At 52.7% G+C, this 14,615-nt stretch overlaps 1 protein-coding gene across 5 annotated transcripts in view; it reads right to left on the bottom strand.

Annotated features, from left to right (window-relative positions):
- Positions 1-3,166: 3,166 nt before the first annotated feature.
- Positions 3,167-14,615, bottom strand: part of RAB44 (RAB44, member RAS oncogene family) — a 35,956-nt gene continuing 24,507 nt past the window's right edge. For all 5 annotated transcript variants that reach the window (XM_038553887.1, XM_038553889.1, XM_038553888.1 and 2 more), the window contains 6 exons: positions 13,045-14,447; positions 9,605-9,686; positions 8,428-8,542; positions 7,203-7,304; positions 5,410-5,486; positions 3,167-3,698 (listed from right to left, as the gene is read on the bottom strand). In XM_038553887.1, coding sequence (XP_038409815.1) covers positions 3,608-3,698; positions 5,410-5,486; positions 7,203-7,304; positions 8,428-8,542; positions 9,605-9,686; positions 13,045-14,447 — 1,870 coding nt within the window. In that variant the 3' untranslated portion in view covers positions 3,167-3,607. The remainder of the gene's footprint in view (positions 3,699-5,409; positions 5,487-7,202; positions 7,305-8,427; positions 8,543-9,604; positions 9,687-13,044; positions 14,448-14,615) is intronic.

Here is a 14,615-nt window from a genome sequence, read left to right as displayed (position 1 = left end):
AGGCCGGGTCAGCACCCCGGGTTCGAATCCTGACTCTGCTACTTTGTAGCCCCGTGACTTTGGGAAAGTTACCCAGGTTCCCTACCTCAGCTTCCTCAACTTTGAAGAAGGAAGAAAATACAATAAAAATAGATGTCATCAGTAACTGCTACAAAAGGGTGAGGTTCAGGTCATTTTCATTTTCCTCTTTATAATCTCTTTATTTCTACGATTTCTGCAGGGAGTGCTTGGGGACGGTGTGTACACACCAAATGCACTTTTTAGATTTTACTTATTTATTTGGAGGGTTGAGGGAGGGGCAGAAGGGGAGGGAGAGAAGCAGACTCCCTGCTGAGTGCAGAGCCCAGTGCAGGCTTGATCTCATGGTCCCGAGATCAAGATCTGAGCCGAAATCCAGAGCTGGATGCTCAACTGACTGAGCTACCCAGGCACCTATATATATTTATATTTATATATTTATATATTTTTTAACAAAAACCTTGCCTGCCTATGAAACAGGCAGATATTAATTTGAGGTTCAAGTAAGGAAGTGGATATGCAGGGGCTTTGAGAAGGCATGAAGCCCCTGCCAGGGGTTCCCAAATTTTTCTGCACAGTGGGATCACCTGGGGAGTTGCAAAAATACTAATCCATGGGTCCCATCCCAGGGACGGGATTTAGTTGGGCTGGGCTTTGGTGTTTTTTGAAAGATCCCAGAGGACTCTGCAGGGCACACCAGCTTGGGAATGACTGCCGTCTATGGCTGTGTGCTGGTTACCTGGCAGGGTCAGGGGCAGCGCTGCACCCCAGCTTCCTCCTCACCCCCACACCATCCTACATGCTGAAGACATGGAGAGTCCCCGATTGCTAGGAGTCAGGCTGGGAAACGGGGTCTAGACATCCCAGAGTTAGCCAGTGTCTCCACCTGCCACCCTACAGACCAGGCCAGCATCCCTAGCTTTCTTGGGGAGAGACTTGCCCATTAACTCAATAAATAAATATTTCCTGAGTATTTACCCTGAGCCAACAGCAAACACAACAGCCTGTGGGGTCCTAATCCTAGTCATTCTCTCAGCATCTGTAAATCTTTTTTTCCCCCTTCTACCTGGCCCAGGCCTGCCTGCAGATGACATGAGTGGAGGGGAGGGGAGGAAAAGAAAGGGTCCAGGGACCTGGGCCCTGTTCCATCTAAGTGTCAATACCCTCCTCTAACTACCATGATTTTGTGGTGAAGCTTGTGGCTGCCGGAGCCTGGGTTCAAAATTCCACTGCACCACTTGCTAGCTGTGTTGACTGTGGTCCAGCTACTCTGTGCCTCATTTTCCTCATCTGTAAAGTGGGGATAACCACAAGCCCCATCTCACAGGGCAGATGTGGGGATTAAATGGGGCAGTACAAGTTAAGTGCCGGAATAGTGCCTGGCACGAAGTAGGTACTTTGTACACCATGGCTGTCTTGCTTCTGCCCACCCCCAGTTCTGAACAGCTCTCTTCCCGAACATCTCTGTCCAGGCTCCATTGTCTCCCCCTGCCCTCCCCTTCTCTCTCTGCATCCTGAGTCCCATCAGCCCAGTCCTGCCTCTTCTTAATCAGTCTCAAGCTAAGGTGTGACCCGAGCCCCCTTAGCAGACATGCCCTGAGAACTCACCACTTGCCTGCAAGTTCACTCTGAAATCTACCTTGAGTCCCTCCTGCTGCTCTCCACATGTGCCTTGTGCTGCTCTGAGGTTCCTGGGCTCTGCTTGCTGACTTGGAGCCCTCTGACACCAGGAAAGGCTCCTCCGCAGCTAGATCTTGCCAGAGAAAGCCAAGAGATAGTCCTGGGCAGGTGTGCGGTCCTTTCTAGCATCCCACCTCTAGGGACCCTGAGCTGGCCGCCTGCAGCTGGGGGAGAGCTGAGATGGGAGGGGCAGGCCCCAAGGCCACTTCTATACCAGGTCCCCCAAAGGACAGGGCCTCTATCTGCTGTGCTGGCTCCCCCAGGAATCACACCCTGCTTACCTGCCTCATTAACCGGCTGGCCTACAGGACAGAGTTGTCCATGCCTGCCGGGTCCCCAGGTCCCAGAGAGAGCCATTAGCAACAGTAGGACCTGCCCCCCCACCCTCACCCGTGGCCACCTCTCCTTGTCTGTCTTTCCTGGAATCTACTATAGCCTAATAACTGTTCAGAGCAGGAAGAGGCTTGTGAGTTGAGAAAGAGGATGGCAGCAGGGAGAAGACATTGGAGGTAAGAATCAGTGAGAACTGGCTGTATCACAAAATCATCCTGCATAATATCCAGAGGCTGGATGAGGTCCGTTAGGGCAGCTGAGGCAAACTTTGGTGGCTTCTGATGCCGGAATCTTTTCCACCTTGCCTCTTGTCAAGTGTCACCCGACATGCACTTATATGCCTCGAACGACAAACAGCTCACTGCTGCAGAGGCATCCCAGGCATCCCTTCCGGAACTGAGCAGAGGGACAGAGCCAAGATTGGAGACTGATTAAGCCTGTAGGAAGGCTCTGTCTTCTACCTCCCACCCTCTCTGGTTCACCAGTACTGAACGATTACAAAGTAATCATTACAAGCTCAGCGTCCCGCACACACTGGATTGCGGGATGTGGCGAGCATCATTGCGATGTACGATGACAAGGACAGCAGTTGCAGCAAACTGACATGACAGATTGTCCAACACTGAGGGGTCAACTCCCCAAGACTTTCCAAGCAGACTCCTCAATGGCACTGAGGACCCCGGCCTGGTTTATAATCTGCAGCCACTTTGGAACTTCAACAAAAGCTCCAAAGAGGAGCCTCTGAGTGATCTGAATCCAGCTTCTCCACTGCTCCCCAGACCCCGCCAGCCCACCTCAGGGCAGAAGGCTGCACCAGGGGACGCTGTGGCATTGGAGCAAGGGGTGGGATCCCCGAATATGACCCCTGCGAGACAGGTCTTGGGGAAACGGAATGGGGTTGGGGCTCAGGGACACACGGGGAGTAGGGCCTGCCAGGGAGCATCAGAACATTGCTCTTCCCTGGGAATCGGATTCTGCTCGGAAGAAACTTGATGCTCGCACACAGATGGAGAGTGAGACAAGGTTCACCGGTTTTGGCAGGCATACAACAGTGGGACTGCTTAATAAAGAGTATTTTGTAATTAACAGGTTGTATCAATTAGTCATCAGCCCCCAAAGCAAGCTCCTCGGAAAGTTTCTTTCCCTCCTCTCTGCATTTATTTTTATTTTTGACTATATAAGGAATACCCAAGCTTTGCCAAAGATAGAGAAATACAAATACTTATAAAAAAGGAAATGACTCCCCCACATATTCACCCTATAATTTTACCACACAGAGATGTGTGGCCAATGATATGGTATGTTTTCCTTAATTCATTTTTCTAGACTTTTCCTTTCTTGAGAGGGTTTTCACCATGAACAACCAACCCCCACCCCCGTCAAATCCTTCTTCAGAGTGCAAGAGCAGCAGTGTCCATGCAGCCCCTGCCCTGGGATCCAAGTCTTGACCTGAGGGAGATCTTCCTGAACTTTCAAGCTGGCCATCTGTGTCACTGCTGCATCTGGGCAGGTGGGACAGGAGCTGAGGAACAGGAAGCCCAAGGGGTGGGCGTCCTACCCTGGCTGGGCCAGATGGTCAGAAGCAACAGCCAGCTCTCTTCTGTGACCTCTTAGGGGCCACCTCCACCAGCGAGTCCTTCAGGCGGTCCTCCTGCATCTTGAGTGACCTGTATGACAACAGGAGACATCAGCCCTCTGTCTCACCTTCGGGGGGCAGCACGGAGGGGCCTGTGGGTGCCTCTGTGGGGCTGGGGGATTGTGCCCCCCGAAGCCCCCTCTCCCATCTGCTCTGCCCTGCACTGCATTCCACGTGGCACCAGGAAAATGGGGCCACGGAGACTCTGGCCTTCTGTGGCCTTCCTAGCTTTCTTTCCAGCCTACTGTGTGCCTCTCCACTGTGCAAGGGACACTGAACGAGACCACGAAGCCAGCATGTCCTCGCCTTGAGAAGTGAGGAAACGGACAGGAGAAGAGGCCGTCAGAACCAGGAATAAGGAAGGACATGGAGGGACCGCACACCGGGTCCCCGAAGGGTTTAGGGAGGAAGGAGGCAGTGTCAGAGCCGAGGCTGCGTCAGAGCTGAGGCTGAGCAGAGGACAAGGGACCCTAGCAGAAAAGGGGGGTTTGTTTCCGGCTGAGGGCAAAGGCTCAGTGTCAAGAGAGAGCTTAGGGAAATCAAAGAAGTTCATTCATTCGTTCATTCATTCACTCACGATATATTTACTGTGTGCGGACCACTGCGCTGAATGATGCGAAGCCCAAAGACCAAATTGGCCATAAATGAGCCTTAGAGGCAATAGGGGTTCAGAGCCCTGGGGGCCTGGAAGCCACATTCAGGAACTCGGGCTTTTGAAGGAGGGAAGCTGAGGGAAGCTGTTGAGCAGGTGTCTAACCCAGGGCATCACCTGATCCTCTGTGGGGCTGGGGGATTGTGCCCCCCGAAGCCCCCTCTCTCTCATCTGCTCTGCCTTGCACTGCATTCCACGTGGCACCTGGGCTACTTTGTCAGATAAGGGGCTTCCAGATGATCGGGCCGGGGACCCCTTCTGCCTTACTCATTTCCTTCATTTTGGGGGCACCTAGTAGGTGCCAGGCCCTGGGTGTAGAGGGAGGGGAGCTGGACCCAACAGACATGGCCCCACCTTCCTGGAGCTACCGCCTAGGGCAGGAGGCTCACAGCAACCAGGGAACAGAGAAACAGACAAATGCCTGTGTCCTTACAATATGTCGAGAAGGGCTTTGAAGGACACGAATAGGGGACAGGGATCCAGAATAGTGGTGGGACAGAGAGTGGTCAGGGAGGGCCCCTCTGAGTGGCAGAGGCTGAGTGAGTAAATGTGCATGTGTGTGCTTGCACGTGTGCACACAGGGACGGGGGAGGCCCCAGAGACGACAAAGGCCGTTTGGAGGCATTTGGATTTTATTCTAAATCTAGCGGAAGTTGGAGCACCTGGCTGGCTCAGTAGGAAGCACATGCAACTTGCGATCTCAGGGGTCATGAGTGTGAGCCCCACATTGGGTGTAGAGATTACTTAAGTAAACAAATAAAAATAAAAACTGTCAAAAATAAATAAGTCAATCTAGTGGAAGTTACTGGAAGGTTGAGAGCAGGAAGGTGACCCTCTCAGGCCCACTGCACTGGGTAAGCGAGAAAGTAAGCTAAAGCTCGAAAGGGTGCAGGAGACTTTGAGAAGGTGAGCAGAGCAATGGAACTAGTAGAGCTGGACTCAGACTCTCCACAGAGTGCTCTCTCCCCTTCCCCAGAGGGTGAGCTTTACAGTTTCATGATGCTTCCTCAGAGTGGGTCTTCCCTTCCCACAGGCGGGATCTGGAGGCTGCCCAGGGGACTCAGGGGGTGAGCATCGGGGTGGAACTCACCGAGCCAGATTCACCACGGGCTCCAGGATGTTGTGACCTAGGGCAGCACTGCACTCTCCAAAGGAGACCCCCAGCTCCTGCAGACAGACCCCCGGGAGAGCCCACTGAGCATCCTGGCAGAAATGCCCATGGCCTGGCCATCAAAGAATCCCACCCAGGGTGTCCCTAGGCCACCCTCGATGGGTGAGGCAGCCTGGCCCCCGGCCCTCGGCTCCTTGCCCCCTGCACCTCCACCCTGGCTGGCCACCGTGTCAAAGATGCCACCCCAGAGACATTCCACAGCCCACACCCTGAGTGACGATGGAAAGCCTGTGTCCCAAATTGGAGAAATGTCCTTGGGGACATTTTAAACTATTAGTTATGTGGTTTTTTAAAAAAAGATTTTATTTATTTATTCATGAGAGACACACAGAGAGAGAGGCAGAGACACAGGCAGAGGGAGAAGCAGGCTCCCTGTAGGGAGCCCAATGTGGGACTCGATCCCAGGACCCCAGGATCACGGTCTGAGCCAAAGGCAGGTGCTCAACCGCTGAGTCCTCTAGTTATGTTTTTTGATTTCAAAAATATTCAGCTGAGGGCAGGGAACTATTGGAAAATACAGCCTTCAAAAAGTGCAAAAGCAAAATATAAACCACTCGTGTTAGGTAGTGTTTGATATATATTTCTATTCCGTTTTATATGACCCCCTGGGGGTGAGTGGGCTAAATGCCATCGTGCTGGTGGAGTCAATCCTATGAACTGGCTGCTCCGGCAGGACCCAGTCGAATGTCAGCAACCTCCCAGGGTTCAACTCAACCTAAGCTGGGACTTGCAGCTGCTCTTCTGACTTCACATTACATTGTAGACACTTCCTCCACGCCCTCAAATATTTTTCTGGGACAGGATTCTTAATGGCAAATGGTGGCCTCTCACATGAACCTCCACAACTTAACCACCAACTCCTGCCAAATGTTTGTTCTTATAAATAATACTGTAAAGAACATCCTCATATAAACACGCTTGATTATACATTATATGTGGGTATCCATTATGCTATTCTCGTAGGGATTATTATTTCTGATTCTTTCCTTAGGATAAATTGCTAGAGGAGGAATTACTATGTCAAAGAGATGAGCCACTACATTTAAGGGGGGCGATTCCTGCGCCAACCAGGAGCCATGGTGATGAGCTCATGATTCTGAGAAAGGAGGGGAGAAGGGGAAAGAAATACAATATGGAAATGCCAAGGGGGGTTGTGGTGGGGGGCGGGCAGGGGCTGGGAGCTTTTTCCCTTCTTTATTATTCTCTGGAGTTTCTGGAATGTGGTCAACTTCTGTTCATAAATAAATAGTATCCACTGTCTGGTGGTGGGACTTTTGATGCAATCTTGCCAGGGAAGAATTGGAGTCTTAAGATAGAATAAATTAGAAGGAATGTTATGTTAATTAGAGACCAGAGGGAAAATTAAGATTTGATTGGGAATTTTAAGTGAAGCTCTTAAAACTTTTTTTTTTTTTTACTCTGAAGATATTTTTATATAGGTCAGAATGTTGTGTAGGGATCTGCTAAGTCCATCTGAGAGCCAAAGTCAGACCCGCTGGTTGCATGTTTCAGTCTAAGAACAGGGTGGGTGGGAGGCAGAGGAGACCGGGCTGCTGTCCACTCTGACCCGGCCTCTGGCAGGGCAGGGGTAGGGGCAGGGATGGGCAATGGGTCCTTCTCAGTGGCCCAGGCCAGGGTGACCTCTTCATGTCCCTCCAGGGAGGGTTCTGTCCAGGCCAGGCTGGGTGGGGGACTGATGGCCAGGTGCTCACCTGGGCCAGTTGCTGGCCGGCCTCTATGGGCACCTGCCGCTCCTCCTCACGGTCCGTCTTGTTTCCCAGAAGAAGGATGGCCACCCCGTTGGGCCCTGATTCCTGCACATAGAATACATTCCCTTAGCCACACATGTTGGGTTTCTGCTGTGGTGTGCCAGGCCCTGGGAGGATTTGGCCCTGCCCTCCAGGAAGCTGACAGTGTGCACACCCAACCCTGCCCCCGGCCCCTGCCCCGGCCTTTCCCTGTAACACTCACTCCACACCTTTACCCCACCCACGACATCTTCCCTTCAGTCTAGAGTGAACATGCCCCTTCTTGCTGCCTGCAAACATTCACCCATTTCCCAAGGCCAGCCCCCAAGGTACCTCCCCCAGGAAGCCTTCCAGGATTGTTCCTGCCCACAACCCTCTCTTCTTGCCTGTGCCAAACAGCCCAGCACTTGATTACATGGGCTGGCTTGGCTCACTTCCTGATTGTTTCATGAGTACTACTACCACTAGCTTCTGCTTCCTGAGCACTTACAATATACCCGGTGTTGTTCTAACGGCAACTGTACCTATTAATCCTAACAACTGTATGAGAAAAGTGGGAAGATGGAAGTTCAGAGAAGTTATTTGTCCAAGATGATAGAGTCGGGGCAGGGTAGCTGGGATTCAAACCGAGGTCCTGTCAGACCCAGAGCCTGGCCACCCCCGTATAGTACCTTATCCTACTTCTTTTGCCGGACTAGACCTTATCCTACTTCTCTTCAGCTGGACTAGAAACTTCCAGAGAGAAGACACATGTCTTTCATCATACCCCTCTGCAGTGCTAGTACATACTGCAGAATTTCAGTATATATGGAACAATTAAGTACATGGGGGAGAGAACTAGACATGTGTGGACAGAGGAATTATCACCTAGAGTAGTACTAGCCTTGCATTATCCCCAGGTGTTAAGAAGACATTGCAGAGCTGCTATATATAGGAAAGGAATGTTCAAGAGATAAAGGAAGTAGTTTGTTTTGGAGGCTGTACTACGTGGTTGTGGTTTCTTCATATGACTATGCTCCCAGCTCATCCAGCCCCATGTCCTCAGTGGGTCACATCACCCACATGTCCGTGGTATCATTCGTAATCCTGGGAGAAAAGAGGGCGTGGGCAGGGTACAAGTTCCCTCTTGACTCCCAAAGCTGGGGCCAAGCCCAACAGCCATCTGCAGGTGGCTAAGGTGGCTGCTTACCTGGAGACAGTTCAGCCAGTAGCGCACGTGGGCGAAGCTCTCCTGGGAGGTGATGTCGTACATGAGGACCACGCCGTCGGCTTTGCGGAGCAGCTGCCGAGTCATGCTGTGATACCTGCCCAGACAGTCTGCATGAGGCCAGGCCTGGTGGGCCGCCCCCTCACCCTGGCCCCTCTGGGCCTTAGCTACTTCAGCTGCAAGGTGGGAGAATGAAGCTTTCCTGCTCCTAACTGCTTCCCGAAGACAGTGTGCAGACGTTTTCCTTCTTGCAGCGTAGTGATTGTTGAAAAGGTAGCAGTTCTCATGGTTCAAGTTTCAAAAGGTACAGAAGGGTACCCAGGGAAAAGTCTGTCCCCACGTCCCCCGGCCCCCACCACTCAGTCTCCCTCCCCAGAGGCAGCCAGGGTTACCAGTTTCCAGAGGTATTTTATGAATATATACAAATATATGTATGCGTACATGCACGCCGTGTACATACGCACCTTCACATACGTACACCTCTCTTCCCTGTTAAACACAAATAGGGGGCAAAACACTCATCTGCTTTGCTTTTTCCAGTTAATATAACATCTTGCAGGTGTTTCCCCGCTGGCACACAGACAGAGTCCTCAGTCTTTTTTTTTTTGGTGGCTTCATAATATTCTATGGACTGTGTAGCCAGACCCTGACTTATTCTCTGGCCCACCAGTCCTCATGTTTAGGCTGTTCCTGGTGCTCCCAGCACAGACGATGTTGCGATGGACATGCTGGTATTACAGTCATGTGTGAGTTCACCAGCACAATGAATTTCTGGAAGCAGAACTGCTGGGTTAAGGGTGTGCCTTTTGCACGTTGATCACTCCTGCCTCACTGGAAAGTGGCAGGCCAGCATTTTCAGAAGGCCTGGAGATCGGCCAAGCTGTCCCCCGAGGGCCATGTTGGAATGGCCTTCACAGCTGTCCTGCGAGGCCAAGGGCGGGGGGGGCCTCTGGGTCTGCTGCCCCCTCTGTGAGCCCACAGAAGCTTGACTCATCTCTGCTTTCCCAACCTCCTAAATGCTTAGGAGCTGGATGGCTTTTTTATACTTGATCACCTCTTGCCTGAGTTGGAGTTGTCAAGGTCAGGCTGCCCTCCACCCCTCTTCACCTTGGGCTCAGCGCAGGGCCCCGACGCCACTAACGGAGACAGGGCCCCTTACCTCTCCTGACCAGCTGTGTCCCAAAGCTGCAGCACGAAGCACTTGTTGTCCACCAGCAGAGTTTTGACCCGAAAATCCACTCCTAGGACACACACAGGGGTGTTGGGCCTGCTGCCAAGTTACCATCCAGGGCTTCCAGCCCAAACCTGCCCCAGGATACACCTGTCCCCAACACCAGCTCCTCTGGCTGCTGAGCTTCCCCTCAGCTCTCCAAATCCCATCCATACTCAAGAGCCTGAATCCTCCAAGAAACCCTTCCTGACTGCCTCGCCCACTGCACTCCCACACCCGGATGGTCGGTGCCAATTTGAGGCACCTTGCATTGTCTTGGCTTCTATGAACATATCTGTCTTCCCAACCGTACAGCAATGTTTATTCTTCAGGTCCCTCAGGAAAATCAGTTTCACTGTTTTATTTTTATAATACTCTCTGTTTCATTCCTAAGTATAGCATGGATCTTCCCCCAACAACCACACAGTGGGGTAGAAACAGGCAGCCTCAGAGGGAAGAAGGAGCACTGGTTTCAGGGATGACCGATGGGGCTGTGAGCTGCCCATCCTCTGCTGCTCTATTGGCTGCGTGACCTCAGGTAAGTCACTTTACCTCTTTGAGCCTCCCTTCCCTCTTTGCCAGGTGACAATTAAAAAAGACCCACATTGGGGTACCTGGCTGGCTCAGTCAGTTGAGCACGTGACTCTTGACCTCAGAGCCATGAGTTCAAGTCCTACCTTGGGTATAGAGCTTATTTTAAAATAAATAAAAATAAATTTAAAAACTACCTGTAAAAAAGAATATCACAATAATAAAGAAAATAAAAGCTCCACATTGCAGAAAGATTGGGAGGATTGAATGATCACGTTTGAGGTTTGGCCCAGGGGTGCTTGGGAGGTGATCATTTTCAGTCTTATTCTCATCTCCCTGAGCCACAGCCCTTCCAATTTCACAGCCCCACCCCTCGCTGTGGTCATGCTTCTGGACCCTTCCTGTCTCTGCAAATATAAAGGGATTAGTGAAATCCCAGGAAGGTTTAGAAACTTTTGGGGTACACCTTTCTGCCAACCCCCAAGGAATTCAGGCAGAGTAGGGAGTGATGGAGAGGGACTTCTTTCCCATCCCCACTCCTTTTCCTAAGGGAGCCCTGAAGCTATGGAGCCCACTGCACGCCCTGTGCCAGCTCTGGAAAGGCGTGCCTCCTCATACCAGCCCTGAGCTGGTGGAGACTTTTCTCAAAGTCTCTGCAGCTGTCCCTGGTGGGGGCTGAAACCTTGTTCCCCCGCCCATGCTCTCCGCAGGAAGTGGCAGCCTGGGGAACCTGACTCAGCAAAATGGCAAAGCAGAAGTCTGTAGCATCCGCTTCTCTTTACTGCTCTTTTACCTTAGGAATCCTTGTCCTAGGAAGCCCAGGGTCTGCAGGAACCTCTGAGATTATCTAACCCAACCCCTGGTGATGATATCCAGCCTGGCTTGAATGCCCACCATGTAATCTATGAACGTCTTTAACAAGTATTCCTTGCATTTCCTAACTCCACCATTACTCCCACCAACCTGCCCATCCCCTCCTCAATCCACCCACGTGGCTCCCATATGTCCCCAAAACGTGTTATAACTTAACCACATAAATCGCTAAGAATATAACAGTTATCTCCTTCCCAAGGAATCTGCTATTTTACATGAGCGGCCCCAGGGGCAGAGTCACGCTGAACCCAGAACACAGCAGAATTTCTAGGGTGGGGCATGTGCTCTGAAAGCAGGAGACCATGGGTATGAACTTTGGGCCCCAGCGAGGGCAGGAAACCTGACCAGGTCTTCTATGATCTGTTTCCCTCATCTGTAAAATGGGGATATGGAAAAGCCTGGCAAAAATGCACATTCAGATATAACTCCATTGGCTCTGGCTCTGGTGCTCCACCCAGCCCTGTTCTCAAATGCCAGCAGGCTAGAGTTCTCATCTTCTGAGAGAAGGGGAGGAAACAGAGGAGGTGACGCTGGGTGTGGAAATGTTCATGACCGAGGAAGCCAGAATTGTCCCCATTGATGGTGAAGCCAGATGGATGACAGCCACCAGGAGGCACCAAACTGCAGCTGGCACTGGGACGGGCACAGGTCACTCCCCTGGATCTCGGGGACTCCCAGCCGACTAGCAGTGAGTGCAGGCTTGCCCTGTCTTTTTACAATTATGCAACCTGTGTTTTTCTTGATTGAATTTTGTGGAACCTTCTTATCACATAATAATGGGGGCAGATCAGTTATATAGGGAGGGCTTTTGTAAAGGAAGGAGGCACGGAAGATGCTTGGCGCATTGTAGGTGGTCAGTAACCAGGACCTCAGATGATTCAGAACAGTGGGCTCGCAGACCCTGTGACCCTCCCCAACAGCAGGCCAGGCCTGCTGCAAGTTCTCTAGTCCCCAAGACACTGAATTTTTAACTGGTTCCCCCAGGTGAGGATTCTTAAAGAAAAATTTGAGAACCCATCTTGAAGCCTCTTTTGCATGAAGTCTGTCATCTACCCATTGGTCTGGCGCTGGTCCCCAGTTAGCATGCACTTTGCCTGGCACAAACACATGGGTCCCCCCATCTCTGTGCCTAAGCGGGTGTCCTCTTCATTCTTGAGCTTGCATTTCCGTGGCTCTGTACAATGCCAAGCGATCACAGATCCCAACATTTGTAGGTAGAGGAGTCTTTGTGTTTGGGGATATTTCATTTGCAGGGGCCACTGCATTAGACATGATCAAATATTTGCTTATGATAATAGTAATAAAAATAATATTGAGCACTTACCACATGCCAGATATTCTAAGACATGTACAAACTGAACTCATCCTTACACCTATTTTAGGGAGCCTGTACACTTGCCTGCATTATGCAGTCTGCATGATGCAGATGAGGGTTTGAGAGTTCAGAGGGGTTAAATAATTTCTCCCAGTCCTTACTGCTAGTGGGTGGCAGAGATGGGATTTGAACTCAGGTATCTGAGCTCCTAACTGACCTTACTCTAGAAACACATTCTGTGTAAAGTACTCAACTTGCCCCGGGCAACTCTCTGCCAGAGCTTGGCCCATTGGCCTGGGGCTAATTGTGAGCAAAGGCAAGAGGCACCCACCCTGCAGTGGCCTGCCCCCAGGGCCATGTGGGTGGAGACTTGCTTGTTTTCACTGGCAACCAGCTCTGGCCCCTAAATTGCAGGGTGCTTTGTTGGTGCGGCACATTATAAGCTAATCAGATCAATGCAGCAAAGCAAATTACCTATAATTAGAGATAATTAGTAAAATAGTAAGATTGTGCCCATATAAAATAAAGTCTAATGCAGGGCCTGTGGCCAGGACAGAACCTGCAGCTTCCCAGGGAGATGGATCTGTCTGGCTTGCCTCCAGCTCATTGGCCCTGGGTCTCCCCGGGCATCCCCTCCCTCTGCAGCCTCCCTCCCCAGGTCAGCCCTTACCCACAGTAGCTGTCAGCCCGGTGGCAAAGGAATTCTGGTGCAGCAGGTGTAGGAAGGATGTTTTGCCCACGTTGGAGTCTCCCAGGAAGATGACATGGAAGAGGTAATCGGGGTCGGCTAGAGGCTCGCTGGCCGCGGGGGACTCCGGGGACCGGTTCAGCGCAGCCTCCCCGGGCTCACTTCCTGGGTCTTCTTCGAGTCTGTTCTCTGCCATTGGCTCCCTGGATCGAAGGGAGCCTTGTTCTTCTGTATGAGCAGTTGGAGGTGAGGGCATGGGCTGAGCTTCTAGCTCCACTGTGGTGGGGGAGCTGCACCGGTGCTCCTGAGGCTCTGCTCTATCCCCAGGCTGAGCCCCCTCCAGGGGAGACTCCAGGGGAGGTGACCCCGTTCTAGGAGGGGGGGCTTCTGAATGCCCAGTTTTCAGGCTGTGAGCCCCAGCTGACTGCTCTGAACTGAGGTCTTGTCCTCCTCGGCCTACCTGGTTCCTTCCCTCCACCCTGGGCTCTTCCAGACGCTCAAGGGAGAGGCCAGACAGCCCATCTGGCCCAAAGACCTGGCCCTGAGCTTCTGTTGGCCCCCCGGGCTGGCTTCCCTGCACACCAGGGCTGCACCAGGCCCGCTCCAGCCCCTCTGAGGGAGCCTGACCCACAGGTCCCGGATCCTGGGAGGGCCCAGCCAGCCCTGGTATAAGGACTTCAGCTCCTGGGGACCCCAGTCCTGGCTCAGAGCCAGGATCCTGCCGGTCCCAATGGAGGGCCTCTGTCTGCCTAGGCGGCTTGTCTGGGATAGGCCCGGGCCCCGGGCTCTTGTCACCTGGGTATGAGGCCTGCAGCTGTTCACTGGGCCCAGCTGGGGCCTGGGGAGGAGGACAGGTCACCAGAGGAGGAGGTGCATCCTCCAAAGGAATGAGCACTTTGAGTGCAGCTGCCACCAGGCTCCCTGACTCCCCAGTGGTGGTCCCTTGGAAACTCCGGAGGGAGAGGGCCTCAGGGCCAGACCCTGACTCCTCCTGAGGTTCCGGGCTGCGAGACTGGATGGGCTGCTCTGGACTGTCATCCTGCCCATCTGCGCCCACTCCTTTCACTTCCTTGGCTCCAGAGGGCGCCCCAGCAGGGCCCCTTGGAGCCCCTTCCAGATCTGAAGGTGGCTCCTGACCAAACGGCAAAGCACGTGGCTCTGAGATGGAGATCTGCCTGACAACTCGGGGTGTCTGGGGGCCCACGGGGGTCCTTGGGGTGGGAGGTGGGCTCCAGGAGAGCTGCAGAGCTCTGCGCGAGGAGGTGTTGAAGCTGCTCAGGAGCTGGTCCCAGTCATCCTCCTCCCCAAACAGTCCGGGCAGGGGAGCCTCCTCAGAGGGGACTGCCTGGGCATCTGAAGCCTTCTCCTCACCTGCTCGGGGGACACTAGGAAGGGTTTAGGAAGCTGAGGTCAGGGGAACCTCTCCCCATCGGTAACACCTCACAGCTGACCCCAACCCCCAGTCTCTCCTCAGGTGGTCCCCACCCTGCATGCGCCCCATGCCTCCCCCTTGTCCAATCCTGCCCATCTCTCAGGGCCTATATGAAGCCTCA

Source organism: Canis lupus, chromosome 12 (assembly GCF_011100685.1).
Source record: "Canis lupus familiaris isolate Mischka breed German Shepherd chromosome 12, alternate assembly UU_Cfam_GSD_1.0, whole genome shotgun sequence".
NCBI lineage: Eukaryota > Metazoa > Chordata > Mammalia > Carnivora > Canidae > Canis > Canis lupus.
Note: the sequence above shows the minus strand (reverse complement) of the source record. Positions and strands in the feature narration are given on the sequence as shown.